This window comes from Labeo rohita, chromosome 7, assembly GCF_022985175.1.
Source record: "Labeo rohita strain BAU-BD-2019 chromosome 7, IGBB_LRoh.1.0, whole genome shotgun sequence".
In the NCBI taxonomy this organism is placed as follows: domain Eukaryota; kingdom Metazoa; phylum Chordata; class Actinopteri; order Cypriniformes; family Cyprinidae; genus Labeo; species Labeo rohita.
The window spans coordinates 8,041,097-8,067,748 of NC_066875.1; the positions used below are offsets into that span (position 1 = coordinate 8,041,097).

General features: G+C 36.2%; 2 protein-coding genes across 3 annotated transcripts in view; one reads left to right on the top strand and one right to left on the bottom strand.

Moving 5' to 3' along the window:
* Positions 1-723: 723 nt before the first annotated feature.
* Positions 724-13,638, top strand: dkk3a (dickkopf WNT signaling pathway inhibitor 3a). The gene is made up of 7 exons (XM_051116062.1): positions 724-1,022; positions 1,913-2,038; positions 5,273-5,350; positions 9,222-9,314; positions 11,624-11,765; positions 11,878-12,034; positions 12,816-13,638. Exons 1-7 carry the CDS (start codon positions 825-827, stop codon positions 12,901-12,903), a joined length of 882 nt encoding a protein of 293 aa, XP_050972019.1. The 5' UTR covers positions 724-824; the 3' UTR covers positions 12,904-13,638.
* A 3,023-nt stretch (positions 13,639-16,661) lies between these two features.
* usp47 (ubiquitin specific peptidase 47) overlaps positions 16,662-26,652 on the bottom strand; it is a 37,284-nt gene continuing 27,293 nt past the window's right edge. For both annotated transcript variants that reach the window (XM_051114748.1, XM_051114749.1), the window contains exons 20-28: positions 25,660-26,443; positions 24,116-24,291; positions 23,934-24,014; positions 23,698-23,813; positions 20,932-21,050; positions 20,716-20,846; positions 20,579-20,626; positions 20,356-20,486; positions 16,662-18,167 (exon numbers count right to left, since the gene is read on the bottom strand). In XM_051114748.1, coding sequence (XP_050970705.1) covers positions 17,993-18,167; positions 20,356-20,486; positions 20,579-20,626; positions 20,716-20,846; positions 20,932-21,050; positions 23,698-23,813; positions 23,934-24,014; positions 24,116-24,291; positions 25,660-26,443 — 1,761 coding nt within the window. In that variant the 3' untranslated portion in view covers positions 16,662-17,992. The remainder of the gene's footprint in view (positions 18,168-20,355; positions 20,487-20,578; positions 20,627-20,715; positions 20,847-20,931; positions 21,051-23,697; positions 23,814-23,933; positions 24,015-24,115; positions 24,292-25,659; positions 26,444-26,652) is intronic.

Below are 26,652 nucleotides of genomic sequence, written 5' to 3' on the forward strand. Positions count from 1 at the left end.
CACCAATGTTTCAGGAGTTTAAGACACAGAATATAGGACATATCATCACCATTTTTTGTTTTCTAAAAAACGGGCCAAAATGTACACAGCTCACAAAAGAAACATCACATAATGTAAGTTATCACCGAATAAGAATATGTGAAAACCTAAATTTTGACAAAAATGTCAGATAGAACCTTATAATCCTAACGATGTGTCCTATTCTGTGTCCTAAACTCCTGAAACACTGGTGTCTCATTTTAGAGCAGTCACAATGCAATTTTGGAAAGAAGTCAATTAAATCTGTATGTGGGTGTGTGTGAAAAAAATTCAGATGTAACCCCCTCTGTAATCATTAACATTTTCAAAAGTAACTGTAATTTAATTACACATTTTTTTCTCAGTAACTGTAACTAATTACAGTTACATTTATTTTGTAATTAAATTATGTAATTCCGTTACATGTAACTAGTTTCTCCCCAACACTGCATTTATGTAGGACGTTTTAAAAAGGGGGGGAAACTAACGAGTGTGCCATGCTTGTTTTTCAGAAAAGAAGACAGAAAAAGACATAATATATTGTTTTATGTATTGCATAAAAAGTGGCCTATATACAGGTAAACAAATAAATACAGAATAAATGCAACAAACCACACAAACGTCACAGTTGATTTGCATGTCAAATTCGCGTAGCATCACAAATGTGCATGGCCAAAGATGCAGTACAAGGAGGTTTGTGTTTGTGTGGATGCGCATCGCATCGCACTGCCCCGCCTTGACTCGTGCAGCTGGAGCTCCTCTGATCATCACACGCACACTGTACAGACACCAGCAGCGCTGTCAACATGTTTCTGCTCGGATTCAGCCTGTGCCTAGCCATTGTCCATGGAATTGTCCCCGAAATATCCAAAACAAACATGGACATCATTGCAAACATGGAAACAAATGTAGAACAAGGACAAACGACAGTAAGCGATGTGTTCAAAAAGGAGGAGGAACTGATGGAGGACACGCAGCAGAAGCTGGAGGACGCGGTGCATCAGGTTTTTGCTTTAAATCACAGTCGAATTGTTGTTCTTCACTAATGAATCTTTCTCAGAGTAGATCTAGAGAATGATTTTGAACTTATGTCATTACTAATAGCTGCTTAGTTTTAATAATAGCATCACTAGTTACAGCACATGCCAAATCTAAGATGAGTTTTCCTAAAAATTATTAATCACAGCTTAATTCACGTGATAGTATGAATGTGATACTAGATATAAGGGAATTGCATGAAATTCTTATAGACATAGCTGGACCAATGCTGATGATTATGACCAGTTAGGATAATTATACACTTTTCATGCTGGTTTACCTGCGAAATGTGAAGAAATCCCCCAAATCAGCCATTTATCACCAACCTGATATTAAAGAACCGATGACTGATTGAAGTTGAAAAGTGAGTGAATATAAAAAATACATATTGGTTAAATTGATTATCAGACTATGTTATAGACCTTTTACCTCTTCACACAAAAATAGATAGCCAGGTAAAATTGGTATGTGCTTAATATGGTAAAATCTGAAGTGTTTTTATCAAAAATATAATTTAATATTACTGATTAAACCTTTAGTTCCCACAGTGAGAGAAGACATAAAGTTTTACATTATGAAGAATTATAAAGTTGTGCAAATTATAAAGTACTTTTAGTTTTCCTTCTTGTTACGCCCTGGACTAAAATGTTTAATCAGTTAGAAATTGCTCTTTATGAGTACAGTCTATAAAAAAAAACACATTTTTAAAATCCTTACTCAGTAATCAAGAACTAATAAAGTTATGGAAATTCATTGGTCACAAGGTAGTGATTTTTCACAATTGATTTTTAAAGGTCATGTCATGTATATTTGGCAGCTGTGCAGTTGTACTTATTGCAGAGGTTTCCTTTTTCAGATGGACAATGAGACAGCAAAATCCAGCCTCCATCCACAGAATGTCTCTTCAGATCTCCAAAATTACAGCAGTATTGAAGTCAAAGCTGGGAATGAGTCTATTTATCTTGCTGAGAGAATCAATAAGGTGGGTAAAGAGCTTTTGTCTGCTTCAGTAGGGCAGTTTAAACACAATTATAGAACTCTCAAGATACTTCATTCTGATTGGTCAAATCATTTGACAATGACCACTTAGTCTCTCTGTGGTGTTTTTACCATTGTTTACATGTGTATCTGTTAAAACGGTCCGTTTACAAATCAATCCTGCCAACTTATGGGGCGGGGCTTTTCATATCATTAGCTGTCTGAGAACATGGTATGTGTAACATTAGCAATACATCTTTAGCTGTTCTTTCTCTTCTTCTCTTCTTCTTTGGAATCAGTTTCAGTTTCAAACATATATGTTTTTTATTTCAATATTGTGTAGTGTTTACTGTCTCATTTAACCAAGTGAAAGTGGAGCAGGTCTGAGCTAGTGTGACTGAGTGGAGGCGGTAACTAATTTGCATATTAATAGTTTTGCAAATACTAAAGAGGTAAGTATTGACGCCATTTTGAGGAATGATTAAATTATTTTCACAGGAAATACGATTTAAATATGTCATTTTGATTCTCAAAGATGAGTTTTAAAGGGGTCATCAGATGCAAAGTTCACTTTTACATGTTGTTTGAACATTAATGTGTGATGGCAGTGTATGTACAAATCTAACCTATAATGATAAAAATCCATGCAGTAGTTTTTAATTAATCCGTAAAAATAATATCCCCTATTTCAAATCGGGTTATTCTCAGATGTGGCGTCACACCGACAGAGGCCGCTCCCACGTTGATTGACATGAGCTTCTTACCTCAGACCCGCCTTAAATCAGCTGTAACAGTCCAAGCTCCATTGTTTCGATGCCGGAGCAGGGATGTAAGTTAGACGAGAATATCTCCGATTGAGCGATTGTGGTGTTGTGTTGCTGGATGTAATAATGAACATAGTGGTCGTCATTTACTCCCGGCATCTGAGCTGCTGAAGATGCAGTGGATTACGTTTGTTTGTGAAGGGAATGCGCCTCCCGGTCTACATATATCCGTCTATGTTTGCGTGAATCATTCGTGATCCAGCTTCACTTACAGCAGAAGTGAGTATAAGGGTTTTTTAATGAATCTTTGCGATCGCCTTTCCTAATAACGTACTAAACGCTAAACGCAGCTAAATGCGGCTGAAGTAGACAGGCTCGTCACTCCACAGAGAGAAGAGAGGGGCGGGGTGAGCAGAGCTCATTAACATTTAAAGCAGCCTCGACCAGAACAGGATGATTTTTGCAGAGCTCATTTTGACAAGGTAAAAAGGGTGTTGTTTTACAAAACCATTGAGAATTTTTAATCAAAGTATATTAGAGACTTTTCATTAAGACCCTAAAGAATCATATCAACTTGTGGAAAATGGGCATCCGATGACCCCTTTAAGGGATAAAATTAGTGACTTCAGGAGGACTTTAACTGTAGAAGTGATAGTTATTTCTTGATGTAGAGCAATATCTTGTGTCACTCTCCAGTTTCTTCTCAGATAATAAAGTATTTGAACTCATCATTATTTTGAGTCCACGTATTTACTGGTACAGCTGAGGTCAAAATTTTACACCCCCCTTTTCAGAATCATTAAAAATGTTATTTTACCAAAATAAAAGGAATTATACAAAATGTGTTATTGTTTGTTTAGTACTGACCTGAATGAGATGTTTAACATAAAATATGTTAACATATGTGACCATATATTTGTAGCAATAGCCAAAAATACATTGTATGGGTCAAAATTATAGATTTTTCTTTTATGCCAAAAATCATTAGGAAATTAAGTAAAGATCATGTTCCATGAAGATATTTTGTAAAATTCCTACTGTAAATATATCAAAACTTAATTTTTGATTAGTAATTGCATTGCAAAGAACTTAATTTGGAAAACTTTAAAGGCGATTTTCTCAATATTTTGAATTTTTTGCACCCTCAGATTCCATATACTGAAATAGTTGTATCTCGGCCAAATATTGTTCTATCCCAAACAACCCATGCATCGATGGAAAGCTTATTTATTCAGCTTTCACATGATGTATAAAGCTCAATTTTGAAAAATTGACACTTATGACTGGTTTTGTGGTCCAGGGTCACATATAATCCACAAGAGAAAATAATAGTTGAATTTATAAAAAATGACCCCGTTCAAAAGTTTACATCCCTTTGACTCTTAATACTGTGTTCTCACCTGAAGTTTAGTGATAGCTGTTCATTAATCCCTTGTTTGTACTGAACAGGTAAACTGCCCGCTGTTCTACAGATAATCATTCAGGTCTCACAGATTCGTTGGTTTTTCAGCATTTTTTTGTATTTGAACCCTTTTCAACAATGGCTATGATTTTAAGATCCATCTTTTCACACTGAGGACAACTGAGAGACTCATATGCAGCTATCACAAAAGGTTCAAACGCTCACTGATGCTCCAGACAGGAAGACCATGCATTAAGAGCCAGGGGGTGAAAACTTTTGAACAGAATGAAGATGTGTACATTTTTCCTATTTTGCCTAAATATCATATTTTTTTTCATATAGTACTGCCCTTCAGAGGCTACAGAAGATACTTACATATTTCCCAGAAGACAAAATGAGTAAAATTTACCCTGATATTCAAATTCAAAAAGTTTTTATCCCCTGGCTCTTAATGCATTGTGTTTCCTTCTGGAGCATCAGTGAGTGTTTGAACCTTCTGTAATAGTTGCATATGAGTCCCTCAGTTGTCCTCAGTGTGAAAAGATGGATCTCAAAATTATACAGTCATTGTTGGAAAGGGTTCAAATACACAAAAATGCTGGAAAACCAAAGAATTTGTGGGACCTGAAGGATTTAAACAGCGGGCAGTTTAACTGTTCAGGACAAACAAGGGACAAGGGAACAAGGGAACAACTATCACTAAACAAAAAAAATCGAATCAAAAAAACGAATCAAGCATATGTAAACTTTTGAAACGGATATTTTTTAAATAATTTTCTCTTGTGGGCTATATGTAAATATCTTTTATGTGAAATATCTTATTCAGGTCAGTACTGAATAATCAATAACATGCATTTTGTGTGATTCCTCTTGTTTTGATAAAATAATTAACATTTTTAATGATTCTGAAAGGGTGATGTAAACTTTTGACCTCAACTGTAAGTAGTCAATAAGACAAATAACATACATTTCGAATATATTTAAAATGAATTTGCCATCATTCTGTGTGTTTATCATGTTAAACACATGATAATCTGAGTGGCTAAATGAATTTCTGTGTTTTTACTCCCAGACAACGGACAATTCAACTGAAGAGACAAACAACTCAACAACAATACAGCCCAGATATAAAGAGAACAGCATTGATCACGTAAGCTGTCTGTCTGTCTTTCTGTCTCACTGTCTAATTGTGTCTGAAAAACCTTGTATTTATCTTGCTCAGTCAGACACTGCCACAACCAAAACCCTTTTATTTGCACACATCTTCTCAGAGATGTCAGGAGGAATAGTGTTTGGGAAGAGGAATGCTCTTCCTCAGCTTTAATTTCCCGTCTGACTGAAATGAGGCTGTCTGCTGTGTATTGACCTGCTCTTTTAGATGGCAGGCTTCTGGATCTGAGGTGACAGTTCAGCTGATAAGGCAAGATAATGCCAGATAATCGGCGGATCTCATTCGAGGCTTTACGGATGCGTTTGACATTTTAGATCCACTAATTCAAGCCGTCCAGGGAGCTCAGACAAAGAAAGCGAAAGCTCCAAAAGTCAGCTCACTAACAGATGTTGTATAGGAGAAAATATAATGAATTCATTTTGAGGTCATTCTTTTGATAACATTTAATGTCCTTCCTGTAAAGTGAGTAACTAACCTGGTCTGTTTTTTTTTTTTTTTTTTTTTTTTTTTTTTTTTGAGGTTGTTGCATGTTTTAATTATACGCATTTAGTAATTAATAACAGGTAGTTTATTGAATCTTTAGATAAAATTTAAACAATATCCCCAAAAAAGTTTGCCTGTGTTTTTATTAAGTATCAAATTTTATACTTTAAGGCTCATATTTTATGATAGAGGAGAACATGGAGCTCATACTCGAGGACATACAGGAGAACAAACTGAGCAAAAAATATGCAGTTTGGTGCAGTTGCTGATATTTATATCAGGTTGCTTCGGTCCAGCAAGTGTTCATCCTGAAATATTACTAACGATAAAAACATTATTCTTATGTTTACTTTATGAAATCATTAAAGAATTCACAGTATAATAAGGCACATGTGTCTCAACCTTAAAGTAAAAACTATCAATTAAACTAAACTAAAAAAATATATATATATTCTTTGCTTTTTTCTTGTTATCCCGTAAAATTGTCACTACCAAAACAGTCATTACTGAAACATGTCATCATTGTTGTGACAAAAGGGAACACATAATCCTAATTTTGGGGGGAAATAAACAAAATTTTAGTACAGTTATGCAAATTTTTTTGTATTTTAGTAGGTTTTAGTAGTGTTTTAGTTTGGAAGTTAAAATTCTGTAATGTGATGTGGTCACTACCAACACATTACTCTCACTACTGAAACATGGGATGTTTTGTCAAAAATAAAGTATACTGAATTATCAACTAAGATGCTTTGATGGTGTTTGGTTGAATATATATTTTCAGATTAATGTATCCTTAAGTCTGAAATCAGTATGATCAAGTTTTTGCCTTTTACAAAGAAAAACTGGATTCAAAATACAAATCTCATAAATTACACTTAAAATATTGTTAAAAATGTAATTGTTATTGATTTACCTCTAAAAAAAGTGTAATAAAATAGCAAAGCACACACACACATTATTACTGTGTTACTGTATTACTGTGTTTCGGCAGTGACAAATTTGTAGAAAGGACAAAACATTCAGAAAATACAATATGAGATTTAACTGCACAGTTACTAGAAATGTGTATCTTGGATATTATACAATTTGCATATATACAAATTTTTTGGAAAAAGACATTTTTTCAAGACGTTTCCAACTTTGAGTTTGGACCAGTTCTGTAGAATGGCCCATATGCTCAGATGAGTGATCTGAAAATGACCATCTTATAAAGTCAGAAGTGTAAAATCAAGTATTTTCTTGACCCCATAAGCACGGTTTTCCATCCTGTATGGCTGTATTTCCTATTGAAACAGGAAATTCTAGAAGACTTATTTTAAAAATAGCTAACAGACTTTAGATCACATGAACCATGATTTGCTAGTCAGTTGCAGGTGGTGAAAGAGAGAGGGACGTTTGTTCTAGACGGCATTTGATTGGACAAAAATCTGTGTAGTGCAGGATGACTCATCAATATTTTGGTCTGTTTTTCTAGATGATGCTTTTTTGGATTTTAAATGTGTATATTTGTAAAAATAAACATTTAGGAGTGTGGTAGCGTATAAAAAACCTAATAGACATGGACAAAAATAACAATTTGTCCTTAAAGTACACTGTAAGAATTTTCTCCATGCAGTTTCGACTTAAAAACGTAAGTTCAGCAGCAGCCTTAAAGGAGAAGTCCACTTCCAGAACAACAATTCACAAATAATTTACTCACCCTCTTGTCATCCAAGATGTTCATGTCTTTCTGTTTTCAGTTGTAAAGAAATCATTTTTTTTAAAGAAAAGCATTTTAGGTATTTTCTTCATATAATGGACTTGATTGGTGCCCCGATTTTGAACTTCCAAAATGTAGTTTAAATGCAGCTTCAATGGGCTCTAAACGATCCCAGCCGAGGAAGAAGGGTCTTATCTAGCAAATGATCTGTCATTTTTTTCGGAAAATAAAAATGTGTATACTTTTTAAGCACAAAAGCTTGTGTAGCACAGGCTCTGGGATGAGCGTTCACGACGCTACGTACTATTGAATCACGTCGAAAGGTCACACGGAACGTAGGCAGAACTACAGACCCAGTGTTTATAAAGGGAACGCGCAAAGACTAAGAAAGTACAAGTAAGTCAAACGCTGTTTACAAACAAAAAGGTACAACGATGTTAATGAGGTGAACTACTTACAGTACAGAACCTAATAGCATGTTGCGCATATGCGACTGAACAAATCCCTCCCCGAGATGACTCGTTCTTCCCGAGTCACATTAAAGATTTGTTCAAAATGAACGAATCGTTCAAGAACGACCCATCACTAATTCGTAGCATCGTGAACGCACATCCCAGAGCCTGTGCTACACAAGCTTTTGTGCTTAAAAAGTATACACATTTATATTTTTCGAAAAAAAAATAGCATCGTTTTACTAGATAAGACCCTTCTTCCTCGGCTGGGATCATTTAGAGCCCTTTGAAGCTGCATTTGAACTACATTTTGGAAGTTCAAAATCGGAGCACCAATCAAGTCCATTATATGAAGAAAAATCCTGAAATGCTTTCCTCAAAAACCATAATTTTTTTAAGACTGAAGACAGAAAGACATGAACATCTTGGATGACAAGGGGGTGAGTAAATTATTTGTAAATTGTTGTTGTGGAAGTGGAGTTCTTCTTGTACTTTTAAGTTGAATTAACTAAAATTTTAAAGTCATTTCAACTCACAACTACAACTACAATAAAATAAATTAAAATGACTTGTACTTTTAAGTTGATTTAACTTAAAATTTTATGGCAGCTGCTAAACTTAAGTTTTCAAGTTGAAACTGGTGAAAACTGTTTACAGTGTAATGAAAAGCCAAAAAAATGAAAAGTCTGTCATTATTTACTCATCCTTGTGATCCTTGTCTTTTTTTTTGTTGTTGTTGTTGTTGTTTTTGTTTTTTTGTTTTTTACTTCTGTGGAACATAAAAAAGACAATTTAAGAATTTTTTTTTCTTTCTATACTATGGAAGTCAGTGGCAACTAGAATGTTTTAGTTACCAACATTCTTCAAATATATTCTGTGTTCTGAAGGGATGAAGGGATGGCTTTTTCTCTGTTAAATATTTATGAACAAGGATGAAAAAGTAAGTAAATGGAACATTAAGGGATAAAAAGCTTTTTGGCCAACACTTGCACATCAGCCTAAATGTGGGGGTGTAGAAAAATACGGCACCTATCATATGACCACCTCATATCTTCCTAAAATCCTGTGAGTGTTGTTTCAACTCTGTGATGAAGCACAGCTCTGCTATTGATTATTTCCTCACATAGATGTGTGGGTTATATCTCTTATTTTAGCTCACATGTTGCTTAATCCTTTCCTTCTTGAAGGTTTTGAATGATTTTCTTCTGTCTCCCAGGAGTGTATCATAGATGAAGACTGTGAGAAGGGCAGCTACTGTCTCTATGAAACGCAGAGCTCAAAGTGTCTGCCCTGCAAACACACTGATGCGGTAAGCGGTTTCGAATTTCACAGACCAGGCACATTTCTAGGTACACTTAACCTCTGCTGCTATCCAGCAAAAGATCATGTAGTTTCCTTATTACACGTTAGGTGTTCAGCCTAGTCCGTAGTTATTTTTGTTTGCTCATTATTTTCTGGTTTCTCTGGGTCTCTGCACAAATATAATACCTAGTAATGTGGCTTTCCAATAATATGATGCAACTGAGCCTGCATTGTGACTGCATTGCAGTACGAGTGCACCTGGAATCTGATATGCTGAAGCATTCCTCCTTTGGGTTTCGCATCAAAGTGCGCAGATTGCTAAATATGAGCAGCTTCCGGCCCCAGATAGGACACATTGAGTTCACCTCGAGGCACAGGAAGTAGGGTAGCCAACTAAGCAGAATACAGATGTGCATTACTGTTGTTGAAGCAGATTCTAACACCCAACCAAAACAAACTGTCTGCTTGTTAGAAAGCCTTTTTCTGGCTCAGCTAAGCTTGCGAAGGCTTTGAACAAACTTAGCCATATATATGAAACATTGTGCAAACAGTTTTCTTAGCATTTTCTACAATTTTTTTTTTCTTGGCAGATGATAAAAAACATTAACATTTTACATTTAAAGATATTACTCCTGTGAGACAGAATAACCCTTATTTACTGTTTTTTGCAGCACATCCAGAAGAGTTAGATTCTCAAACAAATGCTTTTATGAGTCAGTTCTTTTTAGTGAATCAGTAGCATAAAGCACAACCAGTAGATTTTGATTCTCTAACGAAGGACTCTTATGAGCCAGTTCTGAATCAATAGTATATAGCACAGCCAGTAGAGTTTGTGTCTCCAAGAAAGGACACTTATGAGCCAGTACTGTTTAGTAAATCACTATAAAGCACAACCAGTAGAGTTTGATTCCCTAACAAATGACTCTTATGAATCATTTCTTATTAGTAAATTTATAGCATACGGTGTAACTGGTAGAGTCTGATTCCCTAACAAATGATTCTTTTGAGTAATTTCTTTTTAGTAAATTTATACCATTCAGTGTAGCTAGTAGAGTTTGATTCCCTAACAAATTACTCTTATGAATCAGTTCTTTTTAGTAAATTTAAAGCATATGTTGTAACCGGTAGAGTTTGATTCCCTAACAAATGACTTTTATGTACAACATATGGTGTAACCAGTAGAGTTTGATTCCCTAACAAATGACTCTTATGAATCAGTTCTTTTTAGTAAATGAATATCATAAAGCGCAACCAGTAGAGTTTTATTCCCTAACAAATGACTCTTATTAATCAGTTCTTTTTAGTAAATGTATAGCATACAGTGTTTATGAATCAGTTACTTTTAGGAAATTTGTAGCATACAGTCTAATCAGTAGTTTGTTTCTGAAAGAAAAGACTCTCATGAGCCAGTACTTTTTAGTGAATCAGCAGCATACAGCACATGTATACTTTGATTCCTTAACAAATCATATTTATAGGCTTGTTCTTTTCACTGAATTAATAACATACAGTGTAACATACAGTGTAACTCCCAGAGTTTGATTCGCTTGATTCGCTAATGAATGACTCTTTTAGACAGTCCTTTTTAGTGAATCAATAGCAAACAGAACCAGTAGAGTTGATTACTTAATGAATGGCTCTTGTGAGTTACTTCTTTTAGTGAATCAATAGTATACAGCACAACCAGTAGAGTTTGATTCCCTAACAAATGACTCTTATGAGTCAGTTCTCAATGAGTGGAGGAGTCTGATTCTCAAACTAATGACTCTTATTATCCATTTTTTTAAAAATGTTTCAATAGCACACAACTACCACTGCAACAAGTGTAGTCCAATACCTGAATGAATGACTCATGTGAGCCAGTACTTTTTAGTAAATCAGTAGCATCCCGCACAACCAGTGGAGTCAAACTCTGAATTAATGACTCTGAATGCGGACCAACTAGAACCACTAGTTAATAATTTTGTCTGTGTAAAGATCTTTTACAGAAGATGTTAAACCTGTTTTGTTGAAATCTAAAATTATTTTATCATTCATTACACAATGCTGAGGGGAGTAAACACAATACTGTGCTTCTTCAGAAATGAATGAATCATTAAGGAATCAGAATCATTACATTCCTAACAATTCTTATTTGTACTCAGAACACTTTAGAAACCACACAGCATCACCAATGCGGCAATGCTGCACATTCCTGACAGAATGAATTATGTTTGATTCAAAAATATGCCGAAATGTTTCAAGGTTTAACACAAAGTAAAACAACTTAGATTGAATCACTGTCTCAAGGCATTCTGTGTCATATATCCCCCTCAGACGTGCACCAAAAATGAGGAATGTTGTGCGGGACAGCTGTGTGTGTGGGGTCAATGTGCAAACAGCACAAAGGGAGAAGCAGGAACCATCTGTCAGTACCAGAGTGACTGTAAAGAGGAGTTCTGCTGTGCCTTCCATAAAGGTATGAGCATTTTGCATCATATGAGCATGTTATATTGTCGTTATGATCTAAATGTTATAAACTGCACCTGCTGGATAAGATTGATTGTTAACTACTTGCTTTGCATTTTCAGCCCTGCTGTTCCCAGTGTGCAGCTCTAAGCCAATAGAACGTGAGCGCTGCATCATTTCAGCTAATCACCTGATGGAGCTCCTGTCCTGGGATTTGAAGGGGGAGGGTCCTCAAGAGCACTGCCCATGCGCCGGTGACCTGCAGTGCCAACATCTTGGGTAAGAACCCACCATCTTTTGGCCATTTTTCACTTAACATGACATAAATATGTACTTATTTTAAATATTATAAATTGATATTTATACACTACCAGTCAAATGTTTGAACTGAGATTTTTTTTTCACCATTAATTTGATTAAAAATTCAGGAAACTGTGATGGCACAGCTGAATTTTCAGCATCCTTACTCCAGTTTTCAAAGTCACGGGATCTTTCGGAAATCATTATAATATACTGATTTATTGTATATATAATGTATAATGCACATATAAGCTTAAAACAACCTCAATGACAAAGTTCTAGCCGAACTCCAGTTTTTTTTTTTTTTTTTTAAGAAATGGATACTTTTATTCAGCAAGGCTGCATTAATCTGATAAAAAAAGTGACAGTAAATACATTTAGAATGTTACAAAACATTCTATTTCTAATAAATGCTGTTCTTTTAAACTTTATAGTCATCAAAGAATCATGAAAAAATGTATCATGTCTTAAGGTTTTCACAAAAATATTAAGCAGCAAAAATTTTTTACATGAATAATATAAGAAATGTTTCTTGAGCTGCATAGCATTGTATTAGGCTGATTTCTGAAGGATCATGTGAGACTGAAGACTGGAGTAATGATGCTGAAAATTCAGCTTTACCATCAAAGAAATAAATTACACTTCAAATATTTAACATTTTACTCTTTTACTGTAGTTTTCCTCCATTTTCTATTTAATAAAATCAGTAAAGACTTCTTTCTTACCTTCATGAAATAATTATGATCACTCTCTCTATCAGACGAGGCGCCCTGTGCCTGAAGAGTCAGAACTCCAGCGAGGAGGAGCTCACTGACACCCTCTACTCTGAGATTGACTACATCGTCTAGCGAGACTGGGCCAGACAGACAGATGAAGAGAAGCTGCTGAACCAGACATGAACGCTTCATCATCACTCCAAAGCTTTGTAGGAAACGCCTTCATTATAATCACTCAAACAGCCTCTAAAATGCAGCTGTGAATGTGCAGCAGAAGGCCTGAATCTAAAGACCATTCACACTGACAGTGATTTTAAAATATGAAGCTGCAGAGAAGTCATTCATTTCTGAAGAAAGTTGTTGATTTGAGAGGACACGAGTGATGGCGATGGATGAGGGTGTCAAAAGATGCGACAAAACTGGAAAAATTTGACATTTAATGTCAATGCAACAGTCACATGTGAGATACCGTAGTTGAGTGAGTTACATTCCCTGCAACTTTGATTCATGCACTTTTTCATAAGATAATTTAATTGGTTTTGTGGTCAGATTTTCAAAGCTGTGGCCTGTTAGGCACTAATATTTGGGCTTCCAGCAGATCAAATCATTGTCAGTGTGAACAACCTGTAAGTGTTGAAGCTCAGCTGTGGGTTTTGAGCATTGGAAAGAAGCACTTATTATAAATGTTCACTACTAACGCTTTAAGAATATGTTAAGGCAGAGAAAATATAAAGAAAACTCTACTGAGAGCAAATCCATCTTAGTTTAGTGTAGTAGCTGAAGTGACACACCCATATAAGAAACCTCATGTAATTTCCCCAGATAATAAACACAAACTCACTCCAGAAAATAAAAGGTTGAAAAATATATATGTTGTTTCTATCTTTTTTTTTTTATATATAATCAGAACCAAAGTGTGCAATTATGATAGGGATGCGACAATAAATCAATTCTGCGCTTTTTGCGAATGCATCGCAAAAATCTCTCTTGAATTGATTCTGAGCTTAGTTTTTAACAGCAGATGGTGTATTCTGCTTGCATCCAGTTCCTTACACACACACACACCACTTGAACATATAATAATCATTCATAAGCTTCAAAAAGGTTAAAGTGAATTACAAGAGTGTTCACAGTGGGCTGTTTACATTAATCTCACGTCATAAAAGCCAAGGCAAAAGTACATTCAGCCACTTACCTCACTCAGCCGAACACACAAGTGCTCTTCTTCATAAGCATTTAAAAGATTTCTTCCAGAACTTTTTTTTTTTTAGAAAGTAACTGATCATTTCGCTAGATAAGACCCTTCTTCCTCAGCTGGGATTGCTTGGAGCCCTTCAAAGCTGCATTTAAACTACATTTTAGAAGTTCATACTCATGGGCACCATGATAGTCCACTACATGGAGAACATTCCTCAAATTTTTTCTTCAAAAAACTATTTCTTTACGACTGAGGAAAGAAAGACATGAACGAACATCTTGGATGACAAGGGGGTGAGTAAATTATCTGTACATTTTTGTTCTGGAAGTGAACTAAAAACTAGCCTGGAGCACCATCTGCTGTTAAAAACTAAGCTCAGAATCAATTCGCAATGCATTCGGAAAATCAAATCCGTTTATCATTGCACCCCTAATTTATGAGGGTCTTGAACTAAAATTTCCACCTGCAATCCACTTTTATTAGTCGCAATAAATTTCCTCTCTTTTTTGGCAACTTAATAGGTGTAAAGATCAATTTAATAGGAATCTGTGCAAAGAATTCCCCATGCAGATTTAGCAATTTTAGTTTGAAAATGATGTCTGTGTGAGCTGTGCTTAAGAAATGGTTAAACTATTGATAATAAACACTGGACAGTTTTTGCCCACAAATTTTACCAGAATGCTCAGTAGCCCCTCACTGCAGAACACAAGATCCAGGGGGCAGGGTTGGATCCACATCTAGGGGGTGGAGACGGGTAGGTTTAGGTACTGTATATGTAAGGTGTGAGGTGGAGGATCTGGATCCAACCTTGTCCCCTGGATCTTGTGTTATGCAGTAAGGACCATCTCAGAATGTTGCTAATGTGACTTCACCTTAAAAGTGTGGCCAAATTTAATGTCGTTTGGCTAATTTTCACAGGTGAAATGCATTAATTTTAATAGAAACCCATGCAATTGTGAATTTTTGCACAAGGTCAGACATTCCCCTCACACATTTTGTGATGAGTTCAAGTTGATCATGTGGACTTGCCCGTGGACTAAAAAAAAAAGCTGCTTAGATTAAAAGTAACGTCCGTGTTAGCTGTACTATTTATATATATTGCAACGTTCGATAACAGGCAATGGACATTTTTTTGCATGAAATGTGACCACACCTTTAGACTACACAAACACCATCTTCCCATGTGAAATTCTTACCATTTCTAAGCCATTTCTGCAGCTTAAAGGGATAGTTCACCCAAGGTTTCTTTCAAATGTTGAAAAGATAATTTGAAGAATCTTAGTAACTAAACAGTTGCTGGTAGCCACTGACTTTAAGAATATTATGGAAGTCAATGGCTACCTAGTCTCAGCCTCAGACATCATGCCAACAGACCATAGTTTACTTTACTCTGATTCATATGTAACCCTGGACTACAAGTCATAAGTAGCATGGGTATATTTGTAGCAATAGCCAAAAATACATTGTATGGGTGAAAATTATCTTTATCAGTATTTTTTTTAATGCCAAAAATCATTAGGATATTAAGTAAAGATCATGTTCCATGAAGATATTTTGTAAATTTTCCACCGTAAATATATCAAAACCTAATTTCTGATTAGTATCCTAACAAACCATACATCAATGGAAAGCTTATTTATTTATGATGTGTAAATTCATGATGTATAAATCTCAATTTTAAAAAAATGGAACCTTATGACTGGTTTTGTGGTCCAGGGACACATATGGCATACAAATTGGAAACGCTTCAGGAATTTGAAAGTCATCATATGGTTGGTTGTATACAGGATTTCCAGGAGACGTGCGTCACATTCTTTAAGGTTCCACCAGGAAACAAAGACACCATGATGCCAAATCCCTCTCATGGAAGAAGAAAGCAGTCATGTTTACAACTATGACAATGAGCACTTATCAGGGTTGCCAGGTTTTCACAACAAAACCCGCCCAATTGCTACTCAAAAATAGCCCAAAAGTTTGAAGAGGGGGTCCCCTGGTAAAAATAAAATGCATGTTTTTTTTTTTTAGTGGGATTCCCCTGGTAAAATTAGCATTGCAAGGGCAAAATATTACATTATTGGGGTTGTTTCAACCCGCGGACATTAAAAACATTCCTGTGGCAAAAGTAGCCCAATTCTGCGGGAAAACCACGGACATGGCAACACTGGCGCTTATCAGGATCAACTAAATGCTAGACTTTCAAAAGTTAACAGCATAGACTCTTTAGAATATATCCAAGAGTTTTACACTCCGGTATGTTACTGTGGGGACATTTCCTAGGCACAAAACGAAACGTGATTGGTTGCTTTACCTGTCACTCATATGGCCTCTTGGGCGGTCCTTGGCCATTCAAAGCGGCCAAGGTTCCCGGACCTTCTGCCGTCAGTCTGAAGGTCTGGCTATGTGAGACTAATGGCTACCAGCAACTGTTTGATTACCAACATTCTTTAAAATATCAAACTCATGCAGATTTGGAACAACCTGAGGTTTAGTAAATGATAAAAATTGTCATTTTTAATTTAAATAGATGATGTTTTGTAAGTTATAGTATGTTAACTTTATTTAATTCCTTGCAAGATTTCATAAAGTCAAGCAAAATTTGTTTCCTTATAAGACCCCATAAAATAGCAGCTCAAATTCTTCCTTAAAATATGAGCTCTTCATATACGTCAACCTGGAAGCAGGCAGACAGAGATTGATTGTTGCTTTTTATTTCAGTATTGGCATGTCTACTGTGAACAGCTTGTGGCAGCATCAGGAGCCCAGGAACCTGCAGCGGTTCGGTCGAGCTCCGAAACTGGCGCTCCTCCGCGCCCTCCGCTTTCCAGCTACGCGAAAACAGCAGCGAGAAGCATTTTCACGCATGCACACACGCACACCTGCCACATCTGATCCCACAGGCTCTGTTCACATTGTGCAGAAATAAAATCCAAAAATGAAAAAGAAACACAGGACATGTCTAAATGAAAAAAAGAAAAGCCGAGTACAGATCAAAAAAATTAAAACACATGCCATTAAAAGTCACTCACAAGAGCTAACGTCATCGTCATCATCAGTCTGCAGTGAAATAATTTACAAGGAAACAAAACGAAATGAACAAAAAAAACAAATGAATCGGGTAATCGAAGCACACTACTTGATTCAAATCGCCCTACTCTTAAAGGCTTGCAAATTCATATGTACCAGTGTCGTTAGCCCCAGTAGGAAGTGTAGTGAGAGGAGGAGGGCGGAGCTCCATATAAAGTGGGTGGGGCTTCATCAGTCAGTGGGCGACACCCACACACAAAAGGAAGCATGAACTGCAAGAACAGAAGCTCTTCAGCCAGAAAAGAAGCATTTAATTTCACAACTATGTGTTAAATAAACAAAAGGAGAGATATCCCAATATTCAAGTGAGAGCATCATACCCAAAATTTCAAGTGAAAGTGTCACTACGACTGGAGTCGATCGAAGAGCTCTACGCAATGGAAGATGAGCAGTGCCGTCACCCCTGCGGGCGTTCGGAGGTGGCTGGATACGTTACACGCTGTGCTCGAGTGCCAAATAGACTCGGGATGATGGACATCGAAAATGTGAGAATTTGACGCGTCTCAAAATCAGAGAGCGAGTGATGGACAAACAGCGAATGCAGAACGACGGGACGAAAATCAATGGAGATGGTGCACTGAGAGTGCAAACAGACGAAAGAAATGAAGAGGGCGATAAAATATATCTCCCAAACTGCCCCCTTTCCTCTAACAAGTGCACCCATCTCTGTATTATTAAATTGATTTATCTGAATGATATTGAACTTGAAATAGCTTTTGCACTTCCCTTTAAACTTTACAGTACAATAAACTATGGTGCACAATAGTACTCTGAGCCACGCTATGCGTTCTGGAGCTCAAAGAAGAGAGCGTCAGCCGGACAGCACTGGTGACGTTGATTCAACGTGGGGCCCAAATGCCAGGGTCGCTGGCGAGGCAGCGCTACACTGCAGCGGGCAGGCCAGATAGAAAATAGGGAAGGATAGTTTCCTTCTCCCTCTCAGTCCTGTCCTGGGTCTTTGGTGGGCCCTCCGTCTAAGTAAATTTTCAGGGCCTTCTCTTTGCGGGGGGAGTAGCTGACCCGGTGGCCCGTCTTCAGCAGGCGGCTGCTCTCCTTCTTCATCAGTTCGTTGCGCTCCTCCTCAGACAGCTCCATCAGCTCCTCGGTGCTGTCCCTGCAGAGACAGTCGCAGAAATGCATGGTTGACTCATTGACCAGCATGCAACTAGTTAATTACTGATTAAGGTGACTAGGTTTATCTAAATGTTTCTTTTATATTTAATAACAATGTTAATGCTTCATTTCAAATAACTAATTAAATAATATAATTTTGATTTGTGGATTTACAATTAAGCAAACATGTAAATATAAATTATTATAGTCAATGTACATTTATACATTTATAAATTTACATAAATTGAACAAGTAATTTATAATAAAATATATTGTCATAAAATCTTTGTATTATTAAAACAGTAATTAAATATTTATTAAATAATATAATATATATCAGCATATAATCATTTATATAATATATTAAATGTTACAAATACATAAAATTATTTAAAGGATTATTTATATTGATTATTTATATTATTTATATTGAACTTCAAATAGCTTTTCAAATATTGTTATAAAAATTAAACTTGAAATTAAAATTAAACTTTAAGCTAAGACAGCCGGTTACTTTTTGCAGACTTTTGCTGACAAATAAACAAGGATTTCTGGGTGCAGGAAATAAATAAATAAATATTAATTCATAAAATAAAATAATAAAACAAGCATATACTAGCCTAATTATAAAAAGTTTCATAGAACCAACTAAACTAGTTTTTCTGACAATTCTCAAACTGGTTGACTATTAAAATATAACAATACAAAGCTGGTTAAAAATTGGTAATTATCTTTCAACAATTAAAACTACATTATTTCTTTCCTGTTTTAATAATTAAATTCAATATAATATAATATAATATAATATAACCATTTCATAGGACCGACTAAACTAGTCTTCCCGACAAGTCACAAACAGGTTGATTCTGAAAATGTAACGTAATACAAAGCTGCTTAAAAATTGGCAATAATCTTTTAACAATTAAAACTATATTATTAAAACAGGAAAGAAATAATTAAATTGAATAAAAATAATATAATATTATATAATATAATATAATATAATCATTTCATAGGCAAAACTACATTATTAAAACAGCAAAAAGTATAATATAATATAATATAATATATAACCATTTAATAGAACCTTCTTTTTTTTGACAACTTACTGACTGGTTGATTCTAAAAGTCCGTTGTCCATACTGTTGCTCATATTATGTCTCAAAATATTATTTTCTTTACTTAAAGGAGAAGTCCACTTCCAAAACAAAGATTCACATATAATGTCCTCACCCCCTTGTCATCCAAGATGTTCATGTCTGTCTTTCTTCAGGTGTAAAGAAATTATGTTTTTTGAGGAAAACATTTCTGCATTTTTGTCCATATAATGGACTGATATGGTGCCCCGATTTTAAACTTCCAAAAGGCAGTTTAAATGTGGCTTCAAACGATCCCGAATGCGGTTGTAAACGATCACAGCCGAGGAAGAAGGGTCTTATCTAGCAAAACGATTGGTTATATTCATTGAAAAACATACAATTTAAATACTTTTTAATCTCATATGCTCATTTTACCTTTCTCACCCTGAACTCTGCGTATTCCGACTCAAGACAGTTAGGGTATGTCGGAAAACTCCGACCGTATTTTCTCTTCTTCTGACTTCTAAAATCATTTCAAATTCATCCTACATTGCTGCAGAAGTACCGACCCAGTCTATGCAAAGTGAACATGCAAAGAAGTTCAAACACCCTTAACAAAAAAGGTAAAACAGCGATATAGGATGATTTTGAAGTTGAGGGAGAACATGAGATGGGAGTTTTTCGACATCCCCTAACTGTCATGAACAGGAACAAAAACAGTCCAGGCAGAGTAAGACAAAATGAGTGCTTGGCATTAAAAGTATATAAACTGTATTATTTTTATGAAAATAACTGATCATTATGCCAGATAAGATCCTTCTTTCTCAGCTGGGATTGTTTGAAGCCGAATTTAAACTGCATTTTGGAAGTTCAAAGGCACCATATCAGTCCATTATAAGTTCGGGGCACCATATCAGTCCATATTGAGAAAAATGCTGAAATGTTTTCCTCAAAAAACAATTTCTTTACGACTGAAGAAAGAAAGACATGAACATCTTGGATGACAAGGGGGTGAGTACATTATATTTGAATCTTTGTTTTGGAAGCAGACTTCTTTAACCAGTTAAAAAACTAGTAATCAGTTTTATATATTAAAGGGAAAGGCTTTACCTGTAGAAGATCACGGCACCATCATCACAGATGTAGAGTGGCCAGACATTGAGGGTGGAGACTTTAGGATTCCAATCTAAATCCTGGTGGATCTCCAACACTGAAATGTCACAAGGAAAAGTTCCTCGTCCCTGCAGGAAACAACACGGTCAGATCTAATGCACTGCAGGAAGGGAATCTAAAACTCAACTGATACAAATCTGATACGCAAAGACTACCATACCTTGGCAAACTCCAAGTTTTCAAGAGGAATTCCACTCAATTCACTGAGCTGAGAAAACAAAATTAGCACTTAATTAAACATAAAAACAAGTTTGGGAATTCTTTGCCTTCATCAGCAGAGAGTCATATTCCACAAACCTTCTCCTTGAGCTCCTCTACACTGCTGCTCTCCAGCACCACCTCCCGGAAGGCCTCCAGCTTCATCTGGGCTGGGCACCAGCGGCGGGTCAGAACCGCCAACTGGGACATAGACTTCATCCGCTCTGGTTCTACAAGAAAAGTCAATGAATGACATAATATATGGGCCATTTATACTAGAATAATAATGGCAACCATGTTGGCCAGGGTCTTCACCTTCAAGGACTTCTAGGAACACCTCCCAGTTACTGGAGATGTTGATGTCCTCCTCATATACATGATAATCCAGAAACACTGTGCCTGGGTTCTTCCAGGTCTTCTTCCTGAGTCTAAACCTGTGACACAGAGCAACACACATCTTGTTAGTATTCTGAGGCATTAATCCTCCTCCGCTCTGAGTCAGTGCATTTAAAAAGGTCAACTGCTGCAGTGAAGCAAGGAGATGCGTCACTGCAGCGTGCAAAGGTGGATGCGTGTCCAAAACTGCTGCAGTATATTCATGAGTCAGGCCTGTCACAACAACAGCCACCCCTAGGACAAGAAAACTGATTTCAGATGGTTAACATGATGACGTCTATTCAGTAAGCACTGTTACTCATTTTACACGCTAAAAGATTAGCCAATCATAACAAAAGATGTTTACATATATGCACAGCTGAGGTCAAAAGTTTACATCCCCCTTTCAGAATCACAAAAAAATTTATTTTACCAAAATAAAAGGGATCACACAAAATGCATGTTATTGTTTATATAATATTGACCTGAATAAGATATTTTGCATAAAAGACAATTACATATAGTCCACAAGAGAAAATAATAGCTGAACTCAAAAGTTTACACCCCCTTAATTCTTAATACAGTGTTCTTCTCTGAATTATCCACAACTGTTTTTTTTTTTTTTTTTTTTTTTTTAGTAATAGTTGTTCATGAGTACCTTGTTTGTTGTGAACATTTAAACTGCCTGATGTTCTTCAGGAAAATCCTTCAGATCCCCCAAATTCTTTGATTTTCCAGCATTTTTGTGCATTTGAACTATTTCCAACAATGACTGTATGATTTTAAGATCCATGTTTTTACACTGAGGGACTCATATGTAACATATATTACATGGGGGGGGGACTTTTGAACAGAATGGAGATGTGTACATTTTTTTCTTATTTTGCCTAAATATCATATATTTTTTTCATTTAGTACTGCCCTTCAGAGACTACAGATGATAGTTACATGTTTCCCAGAAGACACAGAAAAAAAAAAAAAAAAAGTTAAATTTACGCTGATCTTCAAATTCATAACGTTTTTAATGATTCTGAAAGGGAGATGTAAACGTCTGAGCTCAACTGTAAACCTTAATGTCCTGTTATGCTTCAAGTGAAAAGAATAAACAGGTCAGGTGTGATGTAATATCAAACAAAATCAAGCCAAAAGTTCAAAACAGCTAGCCAAAGCAAACATTTGGGTAAAGTTTGCTCCGACTGCTGAAGACTCTCAAAACACCACTTTGATGAGGTTGATGAGGTTCATTTTTTCCATTCAGTCTATTGAGGTCAGACATGAATAAAAACGAACAAACTGGAAAGCTACTTTACAGAAGAAACTGAATTTGTAATTCTAATTGAAAGCAACAATGACATTGTTATTATATATATATATATACACGTATGTATGTATGTATGCATGTATATATGAAGAGTTCAGATGCATAAGCCTCTAAATCCATCTGACGCATTTCTTTAAAATTAGCATTTCTTTCTGGCTACTTTGCATAAGTTTCTATATAAGTACTGGTACTTCTGATTGGGCTGAGGCTGGAATTTAGCGAGTTTGAAGTAAACGTATTTGATGGACATATACTACAGTAGTCAACAGTTGAAGTGGATCAAAAAAAGTTCATTAAAGCTGTCCTAAGATGAGAACGGGTATTGTTTTGGTTTTAGGACAACTTTGAAGAAAGGCTTTGATCCACTTCAAATGTTGGCTACTGTATCCCTGTAGGGAGCATTCCCTCTGTATCATTATCTCATTTTTGACCAAGATGGCTTTTAGCTGGTTTTGCATCTGAACTCTTCATATATATATATTTAAGAAACACTGTAAAACTGCTTGAGGAGAAGTGATGAATATGACTTTAGCCATGTTAAAGCATCATGGATATACACATGAACACACCATTTTAAGACTAGTAAAATGTAGAGTATAGCTAAAACAGTTCACTTCTTCACATGTGTTTCTATTGCTCTCTCTCATGTATGCATGTATGACAGCTGTTGGAAGCAAGAGATCACGGTTTATAGTTTTAAATCACATTAGAAGGCCTTTATTAACCCCTTGAGCACTTTTTTGGGCTTTAAAATCTTAACATCCATTCACTGCCTTTATAAAGTTTGGACAAGCCAGGATATTTTTTAATATAACTCTGATTGTATTTGTCTGAAAGAAGAAAGTCATATACACATATAATGGCTTGAGGGCGAGTAAATCATAGGGTAATTTCCATTTTTGGGTGAACTATCCCTTTAAAAAAAGGGGTCCTCAAATAGTGGACTGAAGTCTAGTTTAGGAGCCTGGCTTGGAACTGCTTTGGCGCTCGGGCCTGGAAGACTATTTTGACTGTTTATTTATTTATATGTTTTATTTTTTTAAGTACTACTGGTGCCCAGATCAAAATTTATAACCATTTCAAAAAAGTATTGTCCGGACCTCTGCTGGGCTGCTGGGAAGGAAATTTAGAGACCGGACTTCTGGGAACTTTAACTGATTGCCCCTGCAATCTATTACATAAAGTGCTATATAAATAAATGCAACGTGACTTGACTGGAGTGCCAAAAACTGCAGAGCTCGGGTAAACATATCCACATCTCTGTGATCAGATGCTTTTAACTTTTGTTTTCTTATGGCTGTCATTTTTGTTGCAAAGAGCAACTTCACCGTGAGTACTTCAGGGGCTGTAGAAGGAAAAATCAAAAATGTTTGATATGGCCTTACCTATCTATACTGAGGTCCAGTTTGCACTGGTCTTTAAGTTGAGGCAGCAACTCCTCCTTAGACTGCCGAACAGTCATGCCCTTAGCGAACACAGTGTCCAAAAGGAACTTACAAGGCTGTCAAAACAAAATAAATGTTACATGTGCACAAGCATCTTTTTTGGTCAGTTTAAGAATACTCATTCCACTGCAGAATAAACTAAATGCTCATCCATTTCCAAACTTTTTGTTTCTCACCTCTGGGTCATTGACTAGCAGCTGGTACACCTTCACCCTGTATTCTCCTTTCTTCAGTGCACGTCCCAGTCGAATTGTGATCTGTTCGACAGCAGAGCATTCAGTGTGTCACTTCTGTGCATTGCAAAAATAACCCAAGTCATGTCAATCTAGGATAGGATAAAGTAAATTTAGAATCTTACCTTGTTGTCATCAGAGAAAGAGGAGAGCGTTTCATTGAGCCGTACACTCTCAAACTCCTGGTTGTTGGCATAAACCCGGAAGACCTTAAACTGAGTGGAGGGGACGCCAACAAACGGCTCAAGATTCTGTTTGAATGCTGCCAGTGTGATCCTCTTGTCAACATGGACAAGTAAACCTGAAACAATCACAACAGCAACATTAACTTGTTTACTAAAATATATGTCCAACAGAAACAGATTTTAGTTTAGTTTATTTAGTTTAACTGCTATTGACTTTAGTTTAACAGTTTTTTTTTTTTTAATCATGTCATACTTTGGTTTTAACATCTGATAAACAGCATCAAATCATCATTAGAATTCCTTAGAATTTAAACCCAAACTGTTTTTAAACAGGTTTCCAGCCAAATGACTAAGTAACTGAACACTAAGTATTTTATGGTTATCAGTATTGGTAATTTTCAAAACCGATTTGACGATAAAATAATTTAAAGCATTTAAAGAACGTTTTTGTCAGAGCCCTTGTTATTCTTAATTTTGACATAAATTTTAATTTTTACACCAGACATACAGTATATATCGGTTCAAAATATTAGTTATCGGTCTACTTGATCTGTAATCGGTATCGGCCCTGAAAAACACATCAGTCAACCCCTAGTGTAAAAAACCTACTTAGGGATGAATGATATGGGAAATACTTGATAAATGCAGTATTGGAAATTTATACTATTAAATTACAATAATAATATTGTTCAGTAAAATTCAGGAAATTAATTAATATCAATAATTTTATTTAGTTTTACAGCCAGCTATAAAATTACTGATATTTCAGTCTAAATTTGAACATTAAAACATCAATTTTTACCTTGGCCGATTATCGGTGCTGATATTTAGCATTTTTATGGTTGTCAACATTGGTCAATTCCAAAAATGATTTGCCAATAAAATAACTTAAAGCATTTAAAGAAAGTTTTTGTCAGAGCCCTTGTTATCCTTAATTTTCACATTCATTTTCATTTTTACATCAGATATATATATCGGTTGAAAATACTGGTTATTGGTCTACTTGATCTGGTATTGGCCCCGGCCCTGAAAAACACATATCAGTCAACCACTAGTGGAAAACTTCCACTTAAGGATGAACGATTTGGGTAATACTGGATAAATTCAGTATTGGAAATTTATACTAATACATTTTAATAATACTACTGTTAAGTAAAATGCAGGATTTTAATTAAACAATATCAATAATTTTATTTTATTTTACAGCAAGCTATAAAACTACTGACATTTCAGTGTAAATTTTAACATCAAACCATCAAGTTTTACCTTGGACAATTATCAGCGCTGATATTAAGCATTTTTATGGTTATCGGTTTTAACCTGTGGTTTGCCAAATAAATATATGTTCTACATTATATGCATGATATCAAAATAAAATCCTGCGATTTAATGACAAAAACACATGTCCTGCCATTTCAGACTAAACTGTTCATTTAAAATCTAATCCTAAATTCTCCCAAATAAAACAATAAATAACACTTTACATTTCTGTCCTTCTCCAGATCCATCCTCTTGAGAGAATGGCTCTGCTTTGAAGTACAGGTACTGGGCGTCAGCTTTGCTTTTGCCGTTCTCATCGTATTCGCTGTCCGTGCCTGAGTCCTCTTCTGCCGTGTCCCACGTCTCCTTCTTCCCCTCGTGTGCTTTGGAGCGCCGGCTGCTGGTGATACTGTGCGAGTCAAGGCCGTTAGCTAGCGGCAGTGGGCCGCTGTCCGCGTTACACAGCGTGTCGCTGCTGTGGCTGGAGCTCAGGATGTCACTGTCCACAGAGCTGGTGCTGCGGTCGTTATTGACGTCCGAGTCTGAGCGTTCCTCAGAGGGGAACTGGTTCTCCGTGTCCGAGGCGACCCGTGTGCAGTTCTCTGTCTGGGAAGGCTGCGAGGCAGCATCTGTGTCCTGTGCTGGTGACTCTATGTGCTCGAAGTCGCTGTGTTCTGAGCTCTTCTGACTGTCACTGGTGCTGGACGATTGCTGCTGATGCTGCTGTTGTTGCTGTTGCTGTTGTAAAGAAAGGTTCTTCAGCTTCTCCGTGCTCTCTTCGAGAATGGCCTCCACTGACTTCCTGCTGCCCTTCGCCCCATCAAAAGAGTCCTCAGAGTCAGCGCTAGCTTTGGGGCAACTAGTTCTGTTGGCCAAAGAGCCTGGTGACTGTTCGGGCAAGGAGACAAACAGTCTGATTGTGTTTCCGTGCCGATCCAGGAGCTTCCACAAAATAGAGTCAGTGAAAACGGCCTGATGGTCTGTTGAGTCTGAGCTCTCTACGAAAACCTGAGGATAAACAAGACAATCTTATCGAAACAAGCAAAGGAAAATGCAGCAAAAATCTTTCTTTTAAAGGGGTCCTATTAAGCTCTTTTACAAAGTCCTGATTTTATTTTGGGGCTGTGGAAGAACATGCCCTCATGCTTGATGGTTCGAAAAACGCCTTTTTTTTTTAACACATAATTTACATTATTACAATACCTTTCTTCCCAGCC

Coding starts and splice junctions, on each gene's coding strand:
- dkk3a (XM_051116062.1), top strand. CDS start 825: ATGTTTCTGCTCGGATTCAGCCTGTGCCTAGCCATTGTCCATGGAATT. Junction 1,023..1,912: donor TGGAGGACGCGGTGCATCAG/GTTTTTGCTTTA, acceptor TTCCTTTTTCAG/ATGGACAATGAGACAGCAAA. Junction 5,351..9,221: donor AAGAGAACAGCATTGATCAC/GTAAGCTGTCTG, acceptor TCTGTCTCCCAG/GAGTGTATCATAGATGAAGA.